Source organism: Xiphophorus maculatus, chromosome 1, assembly GCF_002775205.1.
Source record: "Xiphophorus maculatus strain JP 163 A chromosome 1, X_maculatus-5.0-male, whole genome shotgun sequence".
Lineage (NCBI taxonomy): Eukaryota > Metazoa > Chordata > Actinopteri > Cyprinodontiformes > Poeciliidae > Xiphophorus > Xiphophorus maculatus.
In genome coordinates, this window is record NC_036443.1 from 15,912,304 (window position 1) to 15,937,037 (window position 24,734).

At 39.4% G+C, this 24,734-nt stretch overlaps 2 protein-coding genes across 2 annotated transcripts; both read left to right on the forward strand.

The window, feature by feature from the left end:
- The first annotated feature begins 8,476 nt into the window (after positions 1–8,476).
- On the forward strand, positions 8,477–12,183 carry hoxc13 (homeobox C13). Its single transcript, XM_005813192.2, has 2 exons — positions 8,477–9,646; positions 11,841–12,183. The coding sequence occupies exons 1-2, from the start codon at positions 8,983–8,985 to the stop codon at positions 12,095–12,097; spliced, it is 921 nt and encodes a 306-aa protein (XP_005813249.1). The 5' UTR covers positions 8,477–8,982; the 3' UTR covers positions 12,098–12,183.
- An 8,104-nt stretch (positions 12,184–20,287) lies between these two features.
- LOC102236874 (homeobox protein Hox-C12a) lies at positions 20,288–23,717 on the forward strand. Its single transcript, XM_023341003.1, has 2 exons — positions 20,288–20,964; positions 22,027–23,717. The coding sequence occupies exons 1-2, from the start codon at positions 20,355–20,357 to the stop codon at positions 22,263–22,265; spliced, it is 849 nt and encodes a 282-aa protein (XP_023196771.1). The 5' UTR covers positions 20,288–20,354; the 3' UTR covers positions 22,266–23,717.
- The last annotated feature ends 1,017 nt before the right edge of the window (positions 23,718–24,734 follow it).

Below are 24,734 nucleotides of genomic sequence, written 5' to 3' on the forward strand. Positions count from 1 at the left end.
TTATTATTATTATTATTTGCTCCCCTTATATTTCCAGTATTTTGAATTGATTTTGTAGAGAACAGTTGCTCTACGGAGAGACATGATGTGCGCATACACACTTTTGGTTCTTGTTTGTGGGGTAAAATGGTCAACATGTTACCAGTAATGATGTACGAAAACAGAAACTTTGTTTTGTCCCTTTTATTTTCTGTCAGAAATAAGAAACGCTGACGGCGCCTTTTGAAAATTACGTAGTGCAATATTATAGAGCAATTTCAGAAATTGAAGGGTAAAACTTGGTAATTTATTTATTTCATATAAATACAAAGAATTAATTAGCTGGATGCGGAGCTGATGATTGCATGGGTCCGTTCATGTTGCTCATTCTTAGTGTGCAGCGTTTTTGTTTTTTTTTATCCCTATTCATTTTGCAGATTTAGTGATATGTTGCTTTTCCTGTCTTAGTGTGTGTTTTCAGGACTCTATCAGCATATTTGGTAATTTTTTTTTTTAACTTATGCACAGTTTGATGAATCCTTCCAGATGCCCCAAATCTGCCTTGTGACAAAAGCCTCAGTATTGTGAGTTTCTTTATTTGCATATTTAATTGATTTGGCATCAATTATTAATTGACCAAACACAATTCGCAAAAGGCTCCATATTCTAAACAGGATGACGCCAAAAAACAAAAAACTACTCTCTACATATGAGGTAATATTATCTTACTACTGTCTATTACTTGCTGTTGAGGCTCTATTTTCTATTTCTATTGAGGCTTTTTAGAAATCCACAGAAAGGGAATCTAAATCTACACAATTCCTTTTAAGTGAACCTACAGTCTGAAATCTGCCCGCTACGTTTTAAGGCAAAAGTTTATTCCCTGGCAGAATAAGTGAGATGATTAATGATGAGCGTGTGTGTCTTTTGTTTTGCTATGCGGGCGGATGGAGCGACCGCCTCTCTTAACTTGAACTTGGACTTCCGACGAGACGTCAGATAGATTTATTTTGTCTCTTCTGCCGCTTTGCTCTCTGGGCCGCAGTGGGAAAAAATGGGACTTGGCCTTCAGTCTAACTAATGCCAAACTGTGTCGACGTGTTTGAGCGCATTCTGACATGACTAATAATTAGATTTAACCAATGAAATTAGTCACATCCTGCACGCAATCCTGGGGCGTGTGTGACGATTCTTTATCATATTCCTGTCTCTTAATCTAAGAAAGTGTAATATTTCACTACATAGATTCCTACTTATTGTATACATGTTGAAAAGAAATACCTAAGGGAAATAACACCGGTTTGTTGCCGAATGTGCTGTAGAATGTGTCAAATGCATTCTCTTAGGAGCAGTATTTTCCAACTTAAAACTTTAACACACTCTAAAGATGCGTTGTGGATTTCTAATGTGGAGCATTAAAACCATCTTCTGAAACTATTGCCCCATCCACCACTATGTATTTTTGTTCTAAGGCTTATTGCACGCTGTTGGTAGAGAGACATTCAGCAAATTCTCGCTGTTTTTATATGTATAAAAAATATTTCAACAAGCCAGAGTTACTTAGAAAACTTTATTATTATTACTACTCTGTGTTTTTTTTTGTTGTTGTTTTTTTTAAATCAATTTACAAAATCTTCGAAACTTCGGATGCTACTCCAAAAATCGTAATCCAATTTAAACACGAGTTTGTTAAAAAAAACAAAAAAAAACCCGTAGTGGTCTGCGTTGAGGTGGAATGGTTCACATTTTAATAACAATAACAAAAGCAGCAAATAAAATGGCTGTAAAGCCGCTGCTGTATTTTGTAAATCCGCTCTGGCCTTGCAGTCGCGGTGGTCTGCCAGGCTGCCCTCTGTCCTGGGCGCGGCTCCGCCTGGTCTGCTTTATTTTGCGGTTAGCCCACAACCTTCCGCTCATAGTTTATCTGTTAAACGAGTCAAGTCACAAGCAAACCATACTTTAGTAGTTTATGCCGTGCATGGTGTAGCGTGCATCGCTTTGCAACAGTTCAGTTACATCCGTCTGTTGTATTTACAGTATATAAATCTGACCAAAGAGTATATATAGGTAAGGTTCAATGTAGAGATTATTTGGTTTCTTGATTAAACCTTTAAAAAAAAATTCACAATGCTGATCCTAAAGATATCCTCCGTGGCACGAGCAAAACTCAACCCTGTCGCATCACAAAAGCTTTAGCGCAAGGTCGGTTTGCAGCATTGCTCCTTAAATCCACACTGCAAGTGCAATTCTGTTTATATCACATATTTGACCTGACAGCTGGTCTGCAGCGGTCAGTTTGTGAAACACACAAAGATCTTTGAAGTCAGGAGATGCTTTGTTCATATTTATTTATCAGATATTTTTTTTATGTTGCGTCGTTTTTTGGAATCTCATTATTTATGCTAGTACCTGCTAGCATAAAATGTTTTCGTCAAGAGCCTAGTTGCTCGTTTGTCTCACTGGTCTTGGCACAGCAGCCCAACGTTTTATGAATTCATAAGCACAATGTCTCCTGGTGCCCATCTCCATATAAACCCACACTGTACCACCGGTTTCCCTTCTGTCATGTCAGAGATTTATTTATTTATTTATTTATTTTTGACTTTATACTTTTTTTTCTGCAAGAGAGGACATATGTTATGTTGGATTCACTTGCTCTCATGGATAAAAAATGAGCTATTGTTGATCTATTTGCAAACCACACTGAATTTGCATGAATTTTTTTTTTTAATCCAGCTCGGATACAGGCAGCAGATAAGTTGCTTTAAATTGTGACTTTTAAGGTTTTGCACTACTGCGTCATTTTGTGTGTATTCATATTCTCCTGGGACAACCAGGCATGTGGGGTTGCAAGGTTTGCAAATACATGGGGCCAAGCTGGGTTCTCAGATATGTACAGCCAACGTACAGCACTTTTGTGAAGTCAACAAGTGTCAAATTTTTTTCAACTATAATGTTGTTTACGTGGCTTTAGTGAGGTTCACTTTATTAAGGTGTTAATTCCATAAGTTGCCCTCATTTCTCTGGTCATTAAAGGAATAATTCACAATAATTTAAAGAATTTAAGACAGTTTTTTTCCCCCCCATCCTTTGAAATACTTTAAAAACAAAGTAGGTGTGATGGGGTCCATCAATTCATCCATTCATTTTCTTACACCCTTGTCCCTTGCTGGTGTCTATCTCCAGCTAACGTTCTGGGCGGGAGGCGGTGTTCACCCTGGACAGGTCGCCAGTTTGTCGCAGGTGATGGGATCCATTTGTAAAAATACTGATATCTGAAAGAAAGAATATTTTATGTACTGCACTTCACTGGATGTGGGAAACCAACCTGTGACAACACACCCACCATGGGGTTGGTGATCTGCAAATTTTAATGTGATTAATTACTTTATTGCTTTTTGTTACAATTAATTGAAAAACTGAAAAAAAACCCTACTTTGAGTCAACATCTTAAACTTTGATGTCATTAGAAAACGCGTTCTTGTTGTTGTAGTTATAGCATTATTCATGCAAGATTAAAAAGTATTACAAGCATCCTCTGTCCATCCTTTCCACATATTTCTTGACAAATTAGAGGTTTACTCCTGGTTTGTCTTGCACTTAACAACATGTATCTTGCATTGCAATACATGATGTAAAAAAAAAAAAAATCAAGCTGCTCTTCAAGAGGCCTGAATTTGAATGCTTGTTTTTGCTGTGCTACATAAAAATGCTTGTATTTTAAACCGAGCTTTGGGGATATTTGGACAAAAATCACATGTGCTCTTCACTACTGGCACTGACGTGTTCTACTCTTGGACTACAAGGAGCGGTTGTGCTCGTAAACCGAGAACGGCCTGCACGAAATAGAGAAATAACTTCGAGAACAAAAAGATAAAAAAAAAAAAAAAATCACCAGATTGAGGTGCTGTTTCAGTTTAGCAACACTGCCTTTCTGACACAGGACTGCTCTGCTCTCCTGTGTGCAGAAAACGAGCCCGCCCTCCTTTTACACCCCTCCACTTCCATCCATCCATCCGTCCATCACGCACGCATACACGCACGCACAACATACCCGTGACTACACGGGTATGTTGATTCATAAGATTTTGAAAAAATAAACTCATAATCTAGGTTTGACAAAGAAAATTATATGGCAGGCATTTGCCACCGTCCATCCAAAGGACCGTGGCATCCAAACAACCTGGTGATTAGACTCAACTAAAAGTTGTATTGTAAACTGCACTCCTTTTATTTTCTCCATATAGTTTGTGCGTTTAACGCAATGTTTGGTCATGTTGGCTAGACCGGGGTTTTGTCGTTGCACTTTTACTGGTTCTGCGTTGAAGCATATTTTAATTACCACTCCATCTTTAAATCATAGCTGAGTGTGCTGGTTCAAGATGCTTTTCCCCTTTTCTCCTGGTGACAACCGACCAAATACCAGGGTATATATAACTGAAAGAAGTACTCTTTCTATTCTTTTTAAGATCGATGATTTGGAATTGGATACCGGCGAACGCACTTTACATCCGAAACAATATTTTTTTACCCCGTGGTTATTTTATTAAATTATTGTGAGTTATTCTGTGCGTTAGAAAGTTAAGCAAAATTAATGAATTTATAACACTTTGATGTCACATGTTTCCTAAAGGCCTTGAGGACCCCTATGAAGAAATCCCACATTTTATGACCGTCTCATAATCTCTTGCGTGCGCATTAGACAACTAGCCCCAGAATCAGTGAGACAACCGAGTCCAAATAAGCTCTCGACTAATGTTGCAAGCTTCGAAGATGGCTCAACTCTGCCAGTGAAAAATGTTTAAAATCAGAGTGATTACCTTCAGCTTTCTAACAGGCTCTTGATTTTAAATAGCTCATATTGGGATTATTTTTTGTGACTAGAATAACATTTTGTATCGCATTAATATTACAAAGTATTTCATCGCCCCAAAGTCCCCCCCGCCCCCGATAACCTCTGCGAAGTGGACACTTAAAGTAAAATACCTGACATTAATAGAATTTCAGAGTGGTAGCTTCTAGAAAAGTAACAAATAACCATGGTCCAGTGTAGCCTGATTATAGACTTTTGCATATATTGCCATAGTACTTTTATTTAAAAAAAAAAACTCGCACGCCCATCGGTTTGGAAGAGGTAACGGGGATTTCGTCAAAAATATTAAATCCACTTTATCTCACAAACGCCGGGAGCTGGCTTTAAACCCGTGAAGATGGTCTGATTCTAGCTTGCATGACGCACACCGCAGCCTACCTGCAAGCAGTCAGCAAATTCTTGAGTCGTTACGTGGTTTGTTAAAGCGTGTTTTATGCCTGTGGATTTGCACTTTTCAATGGGATGGTGTTCGTGAATACTGAAAATGAATAAAGTGAACAAAGCCATTTCGGTATAAGTGACCAACTGAATTTTTTGATTTATTTATGTATTTTTTTTTTATTAATTACTTATTAAGACAAAACGTGAAAGCAGTTAGTTTGGATATCGACTAATTTATTTTATGTATATGAACAAGACGTGTGATAAGGCAATGCAAACGCAAATACGTGCAGGCAGGCGACTCCTAAAGGCATATCCGGCTTCTTTTGGAGTCATGTGCGTAAATGCAGTGAGGTCGTTGAGTGGCTGCAGGTAAGCAGCATGCAGTTGCATGGAGATGGATGCTCTCCCCTCCCCCACAACCTCTGTATCAGACTCAGAACTCCTTCCCTGCTCGACAAGACTCGTCTGGAGGGACATGATGTCTGCTTGTCATTTATAGCCCCACATCATGGCTGGACACTGCTGTTGTTCCGACTTAGAGCTCTGAAAATGTTTGAAACCACTGCGATCCGATGCTAAAAAAGAAGTATTAGATTTTTTTAGCTGTATTTTTTTTAACTTCGAATGTGATATACATAGACCAAGTGAATATATAAACAGTTAGTGGGTTTTATTAAACAGAAAATAAAAAAATAACTTTTATTGTAATGTTTTTGTACAGACAGCTCTTATAGAGTCAGTCTGGAACTGAGAAATGCATAAAAGGTGAAAGAAAGTATTTAGTTTTGCTTACTTCAGTGGCTGACGCAGAGCCTCACGTTTCAATCAGCAACTCTGCTATTTAATTTGAGCTTGGAGTAAGTTGAACGAAATTTGGAGAGAATCGGACGCAGTCATTTTTGTTCTTTTATTTTTTTGCTTAACTATAATTACGATTGAACTATTAAAACAATAACAAACCCAATAAAAATCGCACCGGCTCACTCCATTTGAGGATATTATTATAACTAGGAAATATTGATACCGAGGAAATAATGGGTCAAACATTGCAGAGAAAGTGCCAGCGCGCTACATTAGCTGTCTGATAAAGGCTTTATTTGTACGTGTCACAATAAGTGGATAGCATAAAATATCTCTGCACTGTGCAATATGAGCATGTGCTAATCCTACAAGAAGCCACGCGTCTATCTGCAGCATGTGCACTGTTTATAAACCTTATAGATATATTAAAAGTAAAGTATTCCGGTTGGATAGGTCTCTGTACTCATTATCTTACTGGCATGCCTGGCGTATGCTCATTCAATAATAATGGCACGTTACAATTGGTAAAATAAGAAATATAATTTGAACATTTATTATTTGTTTTATAGTCTAATTCATGTCATTTAAAGCATATAGTGCACAAATTAAGTTAAAAACAAACAATAAACAATAGTTTAAGACTTACCCCCCCTGACATATGTATATTTCATTTAAAATCAAGAGAATGCTAAGTTTATATTTGACCTAAGATAACCACAGGATCCGTCAATATGTACATTGTTGTGGTTTTAGGAGGATGTTTATTTTACTCAGATGAAAGTGTCTGATTGTTTTTCGCTTTCCTTGGTACATTCGGACGTCAACTCGTAACATGGGCTCAAGTTTGAATGTATTCGGTGTTCGTTTTGCTTTAAATTGAACTCATCCTGGCTCCTTAAATAAGACTGCGTCATTATCGATCGTCTTCTCAAAAGACTTATTTTCTTGATATTTTGGAAGACTCATGCACAGCTCTTCAACCTCCGCTCTCACGCCAAATATTTTAAAGCGAGGCTCTCCAAATAACGGCTAGTTTGCATGTATACTCTAGTGTGAAGTTCATTCTTGTCTGTCTAGACTCTCCTTACGACCCTGTTTGTCTGCGTTTTTTTTACCTTGACCTTGGACTTCCGTGCAGCTGCCATTTGGATGAGCCCTCCGCCGCAGTTGTAATTTCCCTGAGACAAAAGAAGCAACAGCCTCTGACTGAGGAGCGACTGGGGAGGCAGCGAGGGTCCAACTTTCTCTGAGATGCGTTTACAAATAGGAATCGATGGGCATTTTATGCCTATCAGTCCAAAAAAGTGTTGTTGGACTGCGCGTCCTTTTGCAGTAGCAGCTCGAAAGCCTGCTTTACGTGTGAGTCATAGGTTAGGCATTATGACACACTCTGGGCCTGTACCAGCTATAACATTTGCTACTTGATTCAGTAAGCAAGTAAAAAAAAAAAGAAATAACTCATCAGACAAAGAACAGAGGACTTTATTGAAAGGGTAAAAGTGTAGCGCCCAGAGGAACTTTTGATGCTGCTCGGAGTTGTCAGTGGCATGCGTAAAAAGTAACTCGTTGGGTGAAATGGGACAATTTTTATTTTATTTTTTTTAGCTTGGGTTCCAACTAAGTATCATTAGTGGTTTGTGTATAGTTCAACTGAAAGAGGCAATTGTCTTTGCTGTCGCCAGGAAGAGTCAATGGCGCAGGCTACAACTAAACCCAGGTTACAACCCTGTGTGCCAAAAACATCACGAGGTTGTTGAACGTTGCATTTGTCTTATCTCTGCAAGTAATAATTATGAAGCTGTGAAAGAACTTTCGCAAATATCAGACATAATTTCTCTTCAAAGAACAGAGACTCGCTTTCATTATGAACCAGTTAGATGACTTCTAACTAAATGAAAATTTGATGAGTGCCAATTTGAAACAATGGTGTCTTACCTGCATAGCTTCAGTCCCCTCCTGTTGCTGTTGCTGCTGATGAGGTGCAACTGACACTCACGCAACACCTTAAAGTTTGCCATTTTTTTTTAAGGGGGGGAAACTATACCTCTGAATCACACACACATGGATACACACATAAACACGAAGACACAAACACTGTAGATCCCATGTTTTATTTGGTTTTTTATTGTTATGATTTTATTTTGAGATGTCCTCGTTTGATTTGTTTCTTAATTGTACGACTTTTACAAATTTTTCAGTAATTGTTGAAATAGTTCTTTATGGGATATTAACACACATATTTGGATATAGAATGCATTCTTTGCATGTCAGTGTGAAACAGGATCTTAAGACTCCTGCAAGGAAGGGGCTTGTGTTTTGCATTGATATTTCCCAATTTATTAAACATTTATTCACCTTAGTATTAACCAAATGAATGAATTAAAATGCTAGCAAGTAACCACACGAACCCAATGCTTTGCGTAAAGCACCGAACCACATTAACTATTGCGCATTGCGCTGCTACTCCAGACCACGTAAAAAAAATCCCCCAAAAAATCACATTCATTATTTTCTTTATGGAAATAAACTTGCATCCTCTTTTACACGTGTAAACTGGTTCATGTACCAACACGATGGCACACATTCTCAGTCAATTCACAGAGTCGGCTAAACGTCTGATTGTTTTCCTGTGGCCCAGCTCTTGAGCGTTTCCAGAACTTCCCTTTAAGGGTGTGGGTCTAGCGGACTTAAACCAATGGTGTGACTCGGCTTTCTGTGGGGGAAAAACGGCGACATGCGAGGCAGTGGGTCTTTAAAGGAGCTGCTCTGCCCCTGTTCTCAAACTCAATCTCGCAGGACTTGTTAGCGTATCACGTGCCAGACTCTTAATGAAGTGGACACACTGTTGGGCCCGGTGTGCGCATGCGCTCGGTGTAAAATGTAGTTGGAAATGAGGTGTCCGTCTTGGAGTAGTCGACTTTTAAAAAGCATCGGCAGCCCGTGATATGACGACTTCGCTGGTTCTGCATCCACGCTGGGCGGACACCTTGATGTACGTTTATGAAAAAAGCCCGAATGAAAGCAGCCAGAATAAAAGCCAAACAATGGAGGGACTGAGCGGTAATTGCCCTGCGACCCACTGCAGGGACCTGATGTCGCACCCTGCGCTGGGACGACATTCTGGCTCCATAGCGACCCACCAGGGCTCCGTCTACTCGGATATTTCCTCTCCGGAAAGCGGTCGGCAGTGCCCCGCTCCCCAAACGTCTTCGAGCGCGTCTCTCAGCTACGGCTACCCCTTCGGAAACCCATATTACGGCTGTAGATTATCCCACTCGCACAACGTGAACTTGCAGCAGAAGCCCTGCTCGTACCACCCCGCGGAGAAATACGCCGAACCCAGTACGGCTCTCCCCACGGAAGAACTGTCTACCAGGCCGAAAGAGTTTGCTTTCTACCCGAGTTTCGCCAGCTCGTACCAGGCCGTCCCAGGATATCTGGACGTGTCGGTGGTGCCTGGAATCAGCGCCCATCCTGAGCCGCGACACGACGCCCTAATCCCCATGGAGGGCTACCAGCACTGGGCTCTCTCCAATGGCTGGGATGGACAGGTGTACTGCTCTAAAGAGCAAACGCAGTCAACCCATCTCTGGAAATCACCTTTCCCAGGTATGGATATAAAACAGTCATTATATTTCCGGAAATAGAAACTTTTTAAACTACTTTGATTAACTGAACTTACTGTACTGTTTGATAACAAGGATCAATTGGAAAGTATATGTGATTGAATTTAAATGATTTTTTATAAAGTGCCTTGAGGAGACATCTGTTGTGAATTGGGCGCTGTGTAAATAAACTGAATTGAATTTTTTTTTCCCCACAACTACGCTAGTACAACATTTAACACGTGTCATCATGTTCAGAGCATTATTTAAACCCAAGCAGACAAGTGTCCTCTTCTAACATCTGAGCCTAAAGTTCACATGTATTTTATTTTTTGCTAGAATGTCTCTTCTATGCTAAATTATAAATTGCATTTTAAACCATAAAGAACGTTTACATATTTTCACTGTTTAATTGTGTGCAAAATTATAAAACTTTTTAAAAGACTCTAGTAGCTGTCTGTTTTATTATTATTATTATTATTATTATTATTATTATTATTATTATTATTATTATTATTATTATTATTAAATTAAATACCAAATATTCAGCTTAAAATAAAAACAAACGAAAATCAGTGGCACATGCATAACGATATGAGAATAAATAAACCTTTTCAGCTGCCTGACCCTCTGACAATATTCTGAGCATTGTTGCCTGGCACAGTCACATGACGAAAGGGGCTAGGTTTGCTGTCACGTAGAATATAAAGGTACATCACTGCATACCTTTGCCCCATGTAGGAGAACACAGTGACTGAGACACAGCCTGCTGGATTTGGACTGTGGCCGTAAATCTCTGAGCCTTGTGGTGCGTCTTTTGCATACAGGCCAATCTGGACTCTTGTAGAGAACATCTGCATTGCCATCTAGACAGATAAACGCATCACAATCAGGAATCATTTTTACGTTATTATTTTTTTTATTTTATTTTATTAAGGCTCGCATGTTGTGATCATGCAGTGAAATGGTCACTCGCTGTAACACACATCTCATTTGGCGTTTATGATCTTTGTGAAATCTGCAGCTATTTTAATTGCACATTGATACCCCCTCAACTCCCCCCACCAGCCGCCAGCACATCTACTCCCTGCAGCCCCCTACCCTCATTTTTTATGTTGCAAATATATTGGAGCTAGCCACGCAAGCACGGGCACGCTGTCAAGTAAGCGCGCGCACGTGCTCAAACACACAGTGACGTCCTCCCACATGAACACAACTGCAAGAAAATAGAAAAAAAAAAAAAATCAACTATAAAGAAACACTGAACACCACTCCAGAATTTTTTTTCACTTTAGTCATCATTTAAAATTTAATTTAGAAGAATGTTAAAACACAAAATATTAAGTTGTTCACAATAAAGATTAATCAACCTCTCATTTGATTTTAAAATGAAAGGAATTATAAAACTTTGTGTCACAGTTTGCTCGAACCGTGCTTTTTTTTGTAACTCTTTTAGCAGCTTATAAACTTTTTAAAAATAAATGGAAACTATCAATTTATGTAACACTAACAAATTAGTCAATTACTGAAAAAATAAGAAGAAGGAAAAAAAAACAATTTCCAAGTATTACTTTAGGGTATTTAAACACAGTTCAGGTTTATATATCTGAAGTTTTCTTATATGTGTAACTTTGTGCATGTAAAGTTTACAATACTTCTTTTTTTAAGAGCTCCATTCAGAACTGAGATTTGTTGGCAATTTTTAGTGTTCTAATCAGGCACTTCCTTGGGCACTCCTCTCTGCAACAGATACAATGTTCCTTCTACCCCTTTTCCTAAAGACAGACTTATCCAAGATGCCATTAATAATAACTGTGACTGTGGTTTGTAGATCTAGTCAGCAGGTACACTGCAGCTTAAAGAAGCATTAATGATCACTCACCGCTAAAAAATATATCTAACAGCTTCTGCAGGTTGATGCTTTGTGTTATTAACTGAAACAAAGAGTGCTGTGAATTTTTTTTATTTGTGTTTTTAGAATCGATTTTGTGTCAGATGTTCTGAAATGTCAGATGCACCACACCTGAGAACAACCCCCACCTCCAATCTACGCAGGACGCACGCACGCGGCGCACATACGCACACGCCCTCGCATGCCGTTTTCTAGATTTCATTCTTGTCGCCAACTGGAGTTCTCCTGGTAGTGTGCATTATATCTTTTGGACAAAATCTAAAATGTCCCCCTCTTTCCTTTGCAGACGTCGTGCCCCTGCAGCCCGAGGTCAGCAGTTACCGTCGCGGGCGCAAAAAGCGCGTCCCTTACACCAAGATCCAGCTCAAGGAGCTGGAGAAGGAGTACGCGGCCAGCAAGTTCATCACCAAAGACAAGAGAAGGCGCATCTCGGCCGCCACCAACCTCTCGGAGCGCCAGGTCACCATCTGGTTCCAGAACCGGCGGGTCAAGGAGAAAAAATTCGTCAGCAAATCCAAGAACAATCACATCCACACCACTTGATACAGACAGGGGCTGCACCTCGAATCTTCCGAAAACAACACGGCATCTGTTTACCTCTCGCATCGAAAGATCTTGACCGAAGAACATCATATATTTTTCTGTTGTTGTTTTGGTCGAGTGTGTTTTAAATTTCTAATTTAAGTTCCAACATCAGCCAACACCGCCGACCACGTCTACAGCCTCCCCTCCAGTTCTCAGTTTAGAGATAATCCTCTAAAAACTGTGAAAATGTTGAAAGTTCACTTCGATTTTGTTTTATAGGAATGTACATATATAAATATATAATATTTAAAACGCTATCTGTATTTCAAAGACAAGTATTGCGTGTTTTTTCTTCTTCTTCTTCCTCTTCTTCTTCTACTACTTCAAGCCTGCATCTTTAAAAGGACTGACGACGTCTCAAAGTGCTTGCAACGGGGGAGATCAAAATCAAAGGAAACTGTTGTGATTTTAGAGAGGATGATCGCCATATGGACAGCATAAGTCGAACTTTCGACTTTAATCAGTTTCTACAACTGACATTGAAGACTTTCAGCAGAAAGAAAAATTAAAAAAAAAAAGGAAGAAAAAAAATCATCCGAATTTCAAAAGCAATGTTCCCACATGTGGGATGTGTTCTGTAAAGCCTGGGCTAAAACATAGGCTGCTATGTTGTTAATCTGTATAGTGCAATGCCGCCATTATTTAATTCATATTATCTAGTACCGGAGTATCATAAACCTGTATGTTTTCCTTTATCAGTGAAGGACTCTGTCATGCAACTGGAATGATTGTAAACCATTAAAGTGAGTATTACATATAAATGCACAATCGTTTTATTTTGTTATGACCTTGTTCAGTGTAACGGTGGCGCTATGATCACACGTCGTGTATACGAAGCCTGTATCGTTTCTACTTTGGTGCAGTATGTGAACTGTAATGTGGTGTTGAATTGCGTTCTGGTAACCGTGTTTCATAAATAAATGATGATTATGAAAATGCTCGCTCATACTCAAGTCAATTACGCGTCTCAACCGGAAAATTTCAATTCGTTTCGAGATGCACATGTGTTAATGGGCTGCCGAACTGCTGTAGTTTTCTTTTAATTTTTTATTTCTACATTACAACACCAGTACCACCGAATAGTTATTGGACATCTAAGTATAGACATTGTTACACAAAGGGCGATCCTAATTTATGAGGACCTAACCACGTCATTCAAAAATATTCAATATTTGCACGACCTTATGCGTCAGTTCTGAGATTTTATCAGCGTGTCAAGTTAGATTTGGTTCAATGTAACTGCACCAAACCTAGTTCTGAGAAAAATCGATTAAGACAAATTTTAGGTTGTAGCGTGCGATAAAATTAAGGGAAACAATAAAGCGAGTTATGTTCTAATCTTCACCACACAAAAGCATATTTCCACCTTCCTAAAACAATCGTCTGCCATTTTTTCCCTTTTTTAAAGAAAGAGGTGGTCATTTCTTTTGCAAAATTACTTTTAAAAAAAAGGATTTAGGCCTTTATTTTAGGGAGGTAACGATGTTCAGCTTTTTTTCCACATTCCAAAAGTAAAAGCGTATTCTGACAAAAGACAGCATTTTACTCAAATAGCACAATTTGATTAGCGAATTCTACGCGTTTCTCCTGATAAGCAATCATCCTCTGAGTGTGTGTACTGTTTGCATTGCTGAATTAATGTGTGACATCGGTATTTAGATAAATTTGCATTTCTTTCCGTATGTATTTCGCCGTCCAATGTGGATTGCGGCCAATGCTTCTAAAACAGGTAAGTTTGGCGCAAGTTCTTCAGTGATGCAGGCCGATTAACACAGTCACTGTTTCTCGTTGTTTAAAATAAATTCGCTTTCGTCTAAAACGTAAAGAATTCACATATTTTCGCAATTTCAATGCCGTAATACGTCGACACACTGTCACGTTTTTTGTTTTTTGTTTTTTTTGTCCAAAGTGTGTGTGGCATACACAGTTTGCCCCCTGCAAGAGGAAGGGTGCAAAAAGTAAAGTGATACGTGCGAACATTTTTAAATGGGTTATATTTATGCAAATTGGTTTATCAATTGATAATATAATACAAACAAAATCTATCTCTTGCTTGTTTTGTACATATATATTTACAGGCACAGAACTTTTTTGTTTTGCTGTAGGAAAGGCATATTTATTTATTTATTTATTTATTTATTTATTTACATTTACAACTGCCTGTCCCCATAGTTTAGTAAGGCTACCTATACGAGACATATTTACTAAAACGATTGAAGGAAAATGCGTTCAAATGAACATCCCAGGCAGCTGGGATGAATCTGGGAATCAGACACAAGCTGGAGTTACTTTATTTTAGGTCTTCTTTGGACATGTTCACGTCAAGTCTGTAATTTAGGTTTCTGATTGGAATGAACACTGAGCTGAGTTGACGGATGCCAAAAGGACCAGATTAGGCTTAAAACGGCTTTGGCACGACGACTCAATTCTAAGTTTCAATCTCTAAACCCTTGTACTTTTTAGTGTAACTTTCCTGCAATCGGGATAACTAAAACCTCTGCTCAGTTTATAATTACTAGGTGAGATGTGGCTTTATTCCACTCTTTTGCAGCGTTGTGTCAGTTTTTCCAGCTTCTGCAGATCCTTTTGAAGCTTTTTTTTTTTTCTTTCTTCTTTTTTTTGGTTTGGGTTCCTGAATTTTCAGCCAGTGGAAACTTCTGGCTCTTCTTATTTTACCCTTGACCATGACTATGTGGTCACTTTGACCTTGACATCACAGAAGATTGTGAATAATAAATAAGGGGGCTGGACGGCGGAGCTCGGTGGTTTGTTTGTGGGCAAACAAGGTGTTATTTCCCCCGTCTAGACAGCCGGGGCTTAATGGCATGCCATAAATTCATAAAAAGGGGAAGTGTAGCGATATCCTTTGACCTGGGTTTTTCTGACCATCTTTCGGAGCTTTACGCCGACATTTGGGCTCTTTTCAGTTTTTGGGGAAGTGCGCAAAAAGTATAGTTATATGCATCGTATTCCTGAGCCTCTGCGAGTCAGCAATAGTTTCATGCAGTTACCACGAGGACTGTGTGTGTGTGTGTGTGTGTCTCTCTCTCTATGTGTGTGTGTGTGTGTGTGTGTGTGTGTGTGTGTGTGTGTGTGTGTGTGTGTGTGTGTGTGTGTGTGTGTGTGTGTGTGTGTGTGTTATTGACCACGGCGGACAGGTAGGATTTTTGACGGCTCTCACCAACAAGCAGCAATCTGCAGCAATCCGAAGCAACGGGCCACGCAATCAGCACAGCAAGAGGAAATAATAACAAGACATCGCCCACAATATAGCCATTAAAGGTAGGGCGGCTTTTCACGTATCTTGTCGATAGGCTTACGTGGACTTTGTTTTATGACTTTTGGACGTGATAAAGCTTTAAATTGGCACGCAAAACTTGTTTGTTGGAAATTAATTCTTGCACGGATTGAATATAATAAAACCAGGAGACTAAAGTTTTAAAAATGCATATTTAAAAAATTGTTTTAGCTTTTGATATTATGAAACAATATGACAGGAGTTTTTTTTCTTCTTCTGAATTTTAATTTAATGTTATAGTGAAACAGTAAACGCGTGGTTTAGCAGGTCCAAACACCCCAAACATATGATGTTAAATAAACCTAAAGTACTATTTTAATACTTTATTCAGTCAGTTCGGAAGCATATGGTAACTTATTTCTATTTTTGCTAACAAAAAGGAAATAAATATTTATATATAAACGTAATGCAATATTACACTGAATATATGTATGTACGAAAATCCCAAGTGTACAATTGCAGAGGAAATCTTAGACGTGAATTGCTTCATGAGAATCATGTTAATGTTTTACCCGCTGCAGCCTTATGCGTTCCTATTTAAAAGTCAACGCCGTTTAAATTGTTCAGACAACAGAAATGTCCCAACATTTAGTCACAAAAGCGGTCTCCATTTTTATTTTAATCCAAACTCCAAAAGTTGCTTTTACATTTGAACTAGTCAGACACGGACTCTCTGTTGAAAACACCGAAGGAGGACAAGAAGTTGCCTTGTTTATGTCTGCGTGATGTTTCGTCATTGCTGCAGGCCGCTACCAGACACAGACATGAGAAAGGGGGCTGATAACCTCTGGTGGTGACCAGAGGAAAGTAACAGGAAGTGCCTTAAGTGTTTCTTATTCATGCAGCACTCTGCTTACTCAGCTAATTTTGCCACAGTTTTGATTTAAATGCACTGTCGCAGTTTGCTTCCTTGCGTTAGACGGCATATGTGAATGCACTGTGTCTATATTTTATTCAGTTTGATTTATTTAGTTCTTTTTGTTGGACGTTTTAATGAAAAAATATTTTAAATACTCGAAGTAGAACTTCTGGTTAAAGCATATCAGAAACAGTAGTTTCCATTGATGCCCTAACAGTTTTACAGTGTGATTCCTGTTTAGATAAAACATCCGCAGTAGAAATACTCACAGCAGTTTTGCAGTTTATAAGCTTTTTTTTTTTTTTTTTTAAATATTTTTTTTTCATTTTAACTATGTTTTTTCAAAAGCAGCACAAGTTGAACAAAGTGCCCAGCAGGTAAAAGAAGAAGAAGAAATAACAATATAACACAAAATAGTGAGTGAAACATAATATATAAATATTTATGAGGGTTTACAAAAATAGGAAAGTGGAAAAATAAAATGGACAAAACATTTTAAAATAAGTATACACACAACTGTTACTTCCCCTGTATTTACATATATTTATATTTGAGTGTATCATAACTTTATTCTGTAGCTATTTTATTATCTTGCTTTCATCTGTAATTACGTAATAATTGGACAATTGTTTATTAAAATAAAAGCAGCTCCGTTGAAGTTTTCCGATCCTTCCGTGTATCGCATAACAATATTACTATTTCTTTTTACAATGTTAAGTTGTCTTAAAAATCAAACCCTGTGTCTCCGTGAGATGCACATGTATCACTACAGATAAAATAACATAAAAAGTTTAGAAAAGTTATGCAATTTTCAACTTAATTAAATATTTTTTTACTGTGATAATGAGGAATCTTACATCTAAAAGTGTTCACAAATATTATTACCGAGGAAACATTAAACACACACACACACACACACGCACACGCACACCCACCCCACACATACGCACGCACACGCGCGCATACACACAAACACATGGAGTCAAACAAGCAAACAGCGCTTTAATTTCTCTACCTGTGAATTTGAAATTTTATAGTAGCAGATTAAAAAAATACATATATGTATATAATAAATTATATATATATAAATTAAGTCGCAATGTTTTTATACCAAGATTATTATTTTTTTCACACTGTCAAGTTCAACTTTTTTTATTTTCTTCAAAGCAATGAAAAACGGCCTGCTGTTGGTGATGGTTTCCTTGATTCTGCATAACATTAACTGAATTATTAAGAGTTTGTTTTAATTTGACTGTTTAAAATTTGTCTTTTTATGCTCCCATTATTTAATTACTTACATGGAGTATTGTAGTAATTTTGTTTAGTATTATTTTTTTTTCTTTTCTTCTGGTTTTCAGTATCCCTGGATAAATGCAGTTGGTGTAAAGTAATACTGTGGATTGCTGTTGGTAGTTGTAAGTCATTAAATTAAAAATTATCCAAACTTTTCAGCTCAGAATATTGACATTTCTCTGCATACTTTATCTTTCCCCAGTGACTTAGTTTCTTAAGGAAGGCTCTCTACAAAGCTTCCATAGGGCAATAACTGTGGAAACCTGCCTGCAGAAAATCAAAGAGAGAAAAGAAGAAAGAAAAGGCCTTTGTTTAGGCTATTGCCCTGTCTAGGCAGGACGGGGGATTCCAGTTGGCTAATTTCAATAAGGAGCAGACAGTGTACTAGACAGTGACCTTGACAGTGCTCCGTTTGTCATTATATTTTACCAAGAAGATTATTTTGTATTGTTTTATTACATATCGGGGACTGTAGCAGAGCTTGGAGACTGCCTGTGCATTTGGAGAAGGCATTTGTTTGGATCTGTGGACCGGAGGCGTGGAGAGACGAGGCTGGGAGGTGCAACACATTGCCTCTTCTCCCCCGAGGTAAAGCGGCTGCTACCAGCCTGCACCTTACTCGTATTGCACGGGGCGCTTTTTGTTGCCATCACCGCACCGCACTGTTGCTTCTCGCTAGCCGTTCCGATAACACGAGAACTCGCGGAGTGCCGTAGCTGCGCTCCCATATTATGCTGGACTAATGCGTTGCACGCATTGCGAGACTCACTAACTAGATGAAAGAATGTGCAGTGATTGGAGCTGCGGCGAACGCTGAGACCCAGCACCCTGTCCTGTTAAAAAACATCTGATATTTGTCTTGCTATTTAAGGCCTGAGCGCGGCTCGGTGCCTTCGGGTTGGGAGAGGATGCGTGGTCCAAAGTGACAGATACGGCTATCACATATCGGCTGACTTGCAAGTCGTTCCCAAACAAGTGTTTAAATGAATGTTGGTGTTCTCACATAACACCTCATTGGCAAATTGTGTGGGACCAGGGCTATCTAGCACGCATGTGCAACTCTCTGGCTGCCATGCGCATTTTTCATTATCCTTAAATGCATAATCAGGTGATTGAATGAGTTTTTTTTGTTCATTATTAACTATGTCATGTTTCTGTTACCTATGAATTTAGATATTTATTTACAAGAGTTGTGTTTTCTGCAACCTAAAGACATTTTGAACGTTCTCTCCCACACATTATTAACGACAATTGCGACTGTCTACCCCCAATATATGCTGCAAAATAAAAATAAAAAATTGCTGGCTTTTAATTGGTTTGTCTATGTGAGAGTAATTTGCAATACCTTTAAGATAGAGTATTAGAGTTCAACATCAAGTTCAACGCGCCGTGACTCTGCGTCTTGAACTTGAATTAACGCAGCACGCGCGTCCTTGGCAGCCTTTAAGAAATTTAAAGACATTACGATATTAAATGATTTGTTCATACTCTTTCCCTTCATTTTCTCCAAATCAGAAGAATTTCCCATGACGTTATTTTACTTTTTTTTCCCCCCAACATCGCAGAGCCATACATGACATCTGTTGATATCAACATCTTGACTGAGCATTGGAACAAGTTCGGTTAAAAAATAAAATAAAATAAAAATCGTCATGGATTTGTTCAATAAGATCTTTTCAGAAATAAAGGGGTGTTGTGAGGGTGCTTATGTGACAAGGAGAGACTTCAGAAGTTAGACTTCACCGCTTTGGCGCGAGTTGCGTGACAGACTGATGACCAAACGCGTTGTGAACCTCTGAAACACTACTTTACAGGATTTGTATAAACTCTGCTTTATCAAACACCGTTTCTTTTGCATTTGTTCACAATGTGCATTGAAATTGCAAGGCGAGTTTCTTGTCTGCCTCCATATTTGCTCGGTGTCCTCACACCCGCTTCTAAATCAACTAATTAGTGCGATATAAAGCAGAGGGCCTCTCCGCTGATTGAATCAGTTAAGTGCCCTCTGATATCTTGTAAAATTCATATAAAAGAATTGCGAGAGGTGTAACTATCCCACCAGAGTTTGGCCAGCAACGTTTATTGGAGGTATCTGTTAAAGTTGCTCATGTGAGGTGTGCTAGAGAATATGATGTGAAATATACGCTCTTAAAGTAACCTTGTAGAATATCGTCTTCTTCGTCTTCTTCTTTCTCTTCTTCTTCTTTTTTTTTTTTTTACAGACCCGGTGGCTTCAACTCGCTGACCCTGTTACTGTAAATATGAGCAATGAGGATCAGTCTTTTTCTTAAAACAAGCTTGTAAATTGGGGCATCACGATTTTATGTGACACGAAATTCAACCATAATTTGTTAGAAAACAAGAAGTCGTATACGCACCCTCTCTCGGAGGAAAAAATAGTTTTCATAAGAAAAAAAAAAAAACTTTTGCCAGCATATAAAGATATTAAACGAGGCCGTGGACAGTTCCACTTGTGCAAATGGAAAAGAGACTCCCTTCTGGACTCATAGAGAGAGGGGGAGAAAAACAAGGCTCTACATTTTAAATAAAAGGTTTATAGTATTTTTTAAAAAGCTTATAAACCGTTGTAATACAGAAGTTAATGTTTTGTTTTGTCTGCGATGGACCAAGTGGGTGGTACCATGTGGAGCACAACTTAGCCTGGCCACGTGGTGCCGGGATAACCAATCAGGCGCGGCTCCAGGTTTAACTATGTTAAATGTCAGATTGCAATAAACTAGAAGCTGTTGGTCGGGCCCGCGGAAATGGGCGAGCATAATCTCCTTAATCCAGGGTTTGTGGGACCTCTGGTAAACATCCACACGGGAGACACGTTTTACTTTCCGAATTTTAGAGCCTCCGGGGGACAGCTGGCGGGGCTACCGTCTCTCTCCTACCCGAGAAGGGACAATGTTTGCTCCCTCCCGTGGAACCCTTCGGAGCCGTGCAATGGATACTCTCAATCCTACTTTAGCAGCCCCGTGTCTATTAACCCTTCCTTCAATCGGTCGTGTGAGATCACCAGACCAGAGGAGGGCAAGTGTTACTACAACAACGGGAACAGAGAGACCTGCTCAGGTGGTGGCGGCGGCGGCGGCGGCGGCGGCGGCGGCAGCCTCAAACGGGAGGACAGGGCAAGGGACGCATCTTCCCTAACATCTGACCACGGGATGCACCCTGGGATTGCGGGCGGCGTTGCCTTCTCCAAATATGAGTATGGGACGGAGCAGCTCACTCAGGATCCGCCGTCCTGTCAGTCGATGGAGTCCGACTCCAGCTCCTCTCTGCTGAATGAGGGCGGAAAGCCTCCATCCAGCGACACACAGACCCTGGTGTCACCGGGAAGCCATTCAGGCAACATAGCCGCAGGCGGAGGTGGGTGCTTTTTTTTTTTTTTGTTATCTGGACATTTTAGATTAATTGCGGTGCAATAAACGTGTTGTTAAATTTTTTTTAAATAATATGACTGCAGCTATATTCGCGTTAGGGAGAGATTGTTATTTTGATGCAGATCTTGCAGCCTTTTCAGGCTGCAGGAAACATGCGTGGTGCGCACACGCCACTAGGGGTTGCCCTAAAATACCCCATGCACCATGTGGTTGCGAGCAATCCCAGAAAACCCCTTCTGAACTATAGGTGTCTCCATAGTTTTTGGGCCAAAACATTAAGCTGAGATCATCATATTTCTAGGTGAGCTGATTTTGCTGCCTTCCTTCACTGTTCAAGCACAAATTAGTGAACTGACTTGAAGAGGACTCACTTTGGTTGACTGCGTCGAAAAGACAGAGGGAGAGAGTTTTTCCTCTTTCGTGACTCGTAAACAGAATTAATATCTGTCGCCGTGGACTTGAGCTGTTTAAAATCCTCTGGAAACTAGCACAGAAAAGTTAAGGTAAATGCTGCAGGTACGGCTTAATTGTTGCTTTAGCGCTGTTTCAACTGCAACTATAAAAACTTGGGGATGCAAAGCTGCGCTTTAGCTAACTATGGCATCCTCTGTGCAGGGCCATGAGAGAAGAGATAAAATAGATGAAATCTGATGAAAGTGCTCAGAGAAACTGAAGCACTCATCAAACCAGGCCAAAACAGGTCCAACTTTTGTAGAATCGTGCAGCTTGCAGTGGTTCTCATTATATACACACAATGCAACTTTTGCAAAAAAAAAAAAAAAAAAACAACAAAAAAACAAAACAAAAATACTCTCCAACTGTATAACGTTGCATATGACACAATTTACGCTCTAATTGCGCCCATTTATGGCTCAAGCTGTTGTTAGTGACCTGTCCCCCTCTAAGACAACAGATGCCCCCGTAGCTTCGCCATAACCTTGAAGATGACCGTGATTTTGTAGCCTTACTGTGTTGACTAATCTGCTCCTTGACCCCCCTCCCTCCGCCTCCTCCTTCAACCTCGTTCTCCTCGTCTCCTCTCCTCCAGGTGCCCCGTGGTACCCGATGCACACTCGGACCAGAAAGAAGCGCAAACCCTACTCCAAGCTCCAGCTGGCGGAGCTCGAAGGGGAATTCATGCTGAACGAGTTCATCACCCGGCAGCGGCGGAGGGAGCTCTCTGACCGGCTGAACCTCAGTGACCAACAAGTGAAGATCTGGTTCCAGAACCGCAGGATGAAGAAAAAGAGACTCATGTTGAGGGAGCAAGCTTTGGCCTACTTTTAGAGAGATTCGGGATATAGGAAGGTGAATCGATAAGCAGTAAGAAGAAGAAGAAGAAGAAGAAGAAAAAAAGCCAAGCCTACTACGCTCCCTTAGGTCTTCTTTCAATGCATGCACTCATATATCCATCTTTATTCACATTGCAGGCTATCATTAGATCCTTTTTGCTGGATTATCTCTAACACCCACCCCCCTGAAAACAAGCCATTAAATGGCGTCATATAAGATGCACATCAGTGAGCCTTGAGGCGTGGTGTAATGGCACAAAAGCTGTGAAAATGTGTTTTATCTGTGTACTCCCCCCTCCGCAATTATCATAACCCTCCGCTCTTGAATCACCAAAGCATATTTTTTGAGGCAATATGACAACATTCATCCTGTTTTAGCCTGAGAGTTGAAGGCTTAGAAGAGGCAATTCAAGGCAGAAATCTTTAGACAGGGCCTAAAAATATCCGCGAAGTCAGACAGTCTGACTGCAACGAATCCGCGCTGTAATGTCTTTATAACATCTTCAGTTAAGATCTGAAGAGGGGAAAAAAACAAATCCATCACGGCTGTTTTCTGCGTCCTGTCGTGTAATTTGTTGCTCAAGAGGAGAGTGATCCCCATGTGTTCCTTTCTGTGTCCTCACGGTCACGGGCAAGGAGTGCTAGAAGTCTGGGTCTCCGCGTGACAGAGGAGAGGCAAGAATAACAAACGCATAAATGTAACACAGCAACGGAATTCACAGCAGTACATCAGAGCCTGACAGACTGCGCACTGGGGATAAAAACAAATGAGTGCAAGCAAAAAACAACAACAAAAAAATTTATATGCATAATTATTATTATTAATAGTATTATTATTCTACTTCTTTTGTTACCTCTCAACTTGTCTTAACAACAAACCACTGAGTCCTGCGTGAATTTTCACCGTTCGAAAACGGTCCTGGAGCTGCTACAACAGAAGAACGTTCCGACTTATGCCAGCGAAAAACTCACAAAGGATGCGTGAATGGGGTGACTTTAACAGTAGAAATCGCTGCGTGGCAGTTCATCTCAGTCCGCCAGCTGTCACTCACATGCTATGGCGGATGCACGCTTTTCAGGCCAAAAGGAGCATTCCTGAAACGTATTGGTGCTCGTGATAATTACAGAATGTACATACAAAGTGAACAGATAGAATCAAAAATCATTTTTAAGACGTTTCAGGCCTGCGGGTGGGTTCGCCCTTGGACTTGGGTGTGACCGCAGTATGTTATCTGTTATGTATTATGAGTAAGCTAAAAAATAAAATGTTTGCAGCATGTTATTGATGTGAAAGTGCTACAAGTGGTGTTCTGCGGGCCACTTTTTTCTGTAGGTGACTTTTTGTACCCCTTCTTTTTTGAACAAATCAAAACTATTAATATTAAAAAGTTTTTTTTAAATAAACCCCTTCAAAGAATGTATTATTATTATTATTATTATTATTATTATTATTATTATTATTATTATTATTATTATTATTATTATTATTATTATTATTATTATTATTATTATTATTATGTTGCAGGGACGGGGAGCCGCTTAGGCCGACCTAATGTACTTGCAGTATAGTCTCCATCATTACCTTGTCCTCGTGTATAACTCTGTAAAATTAAGATATAATCATTATTAGTATTCGCATCCTTTTTTGAGGATCCCCTATCGCTATGTAATAGTGCTTTATGTTACTGTTCGTCTTGTACAATACAGCATTCCATATCTATAGCGCTCTCTATGTAGCCAGTTTGTAACTGTAAGGGGTTGGTGGGAATGTATAGGCCGACATTCAGAATGAATTACAAACAAATACAATTTTTGTTATTTTGTACCATTCACTTCATGTCAAAAAGAACTCTGTTTTAGTGTAATAGTTGTCCATGATCGTACCTTTCATGATGTCGCCCACCTCACTGCATTCCTTCCTTTGCGCTTGTAAGGATTGCTATGTTGTCTTGTAAAAGTAATACTGATATGAATGTATATGCGTACGGTCTTCAATAAACAGAATATTGAAACGTTTATTGCTGTTACATCAGTCTGTTATTGCACGGTACCTCCCTGCGTATTCAGCCAAAAATAAAAAAAAATAAAAAAAATCTGTGTCTCTGCTGGGATCGTTTTATTAAGACCTGACCTACTAGAACTTTCAAAAAAATAATACCACAATTAAATGCAGATTCGAAGATTAACCGGTCAGTTCGAGGTATTTGAGAAAAATGTTTTGTTGGCGTGTGGCTGGCGCTTTCAAATGCATGCTATAGGAGCCCACACAGGTTGGCCCAATTTTACTATGGCCGACAGAAATACAAAAATAGGTTATAGGTATCTTTGATATAAGTGACCATGCAAAATGGCGGCCAGGTTTACATTGTACGCCCTGTGTTGCAATAACTTTTAATACGTACTTTGCGGAAACGTGCTTTTGTTTTCAGTAAAAAAAAAAAAAAAAAGTCTTTTTAAAACCCTT

Coding starts and splice junctions, on each gene's coding strand:
- hoxc13 (XM_005813192.2), top strand. CDS start 8,983: ATGACGACTTCGCTGGTTCTGCATCCACGCTGGGCGGACACCTTGATG. Junction 9,647..11,840: donor CTGGAAATCACCTTTCCCAG/GTATGGATATAA, acceptor TTTCCTTTGCAG/ACGTCGTGCCCCTGCAGCCC.
- LOC102236874 (XM_023341003.1), top strand. CDS start 20,355: ATGGGCGAGCATAATCTCCTTAATCCAGGGTTTGTGGGACCTCTGGTA. Junction 20,965..22,026: donor CAACATAGCCGCAGGCGGAG/GTGGGTGCTTTT, acceptor CCTCTCCTCCAG/GTGCCCCGTGGTACCCGATG.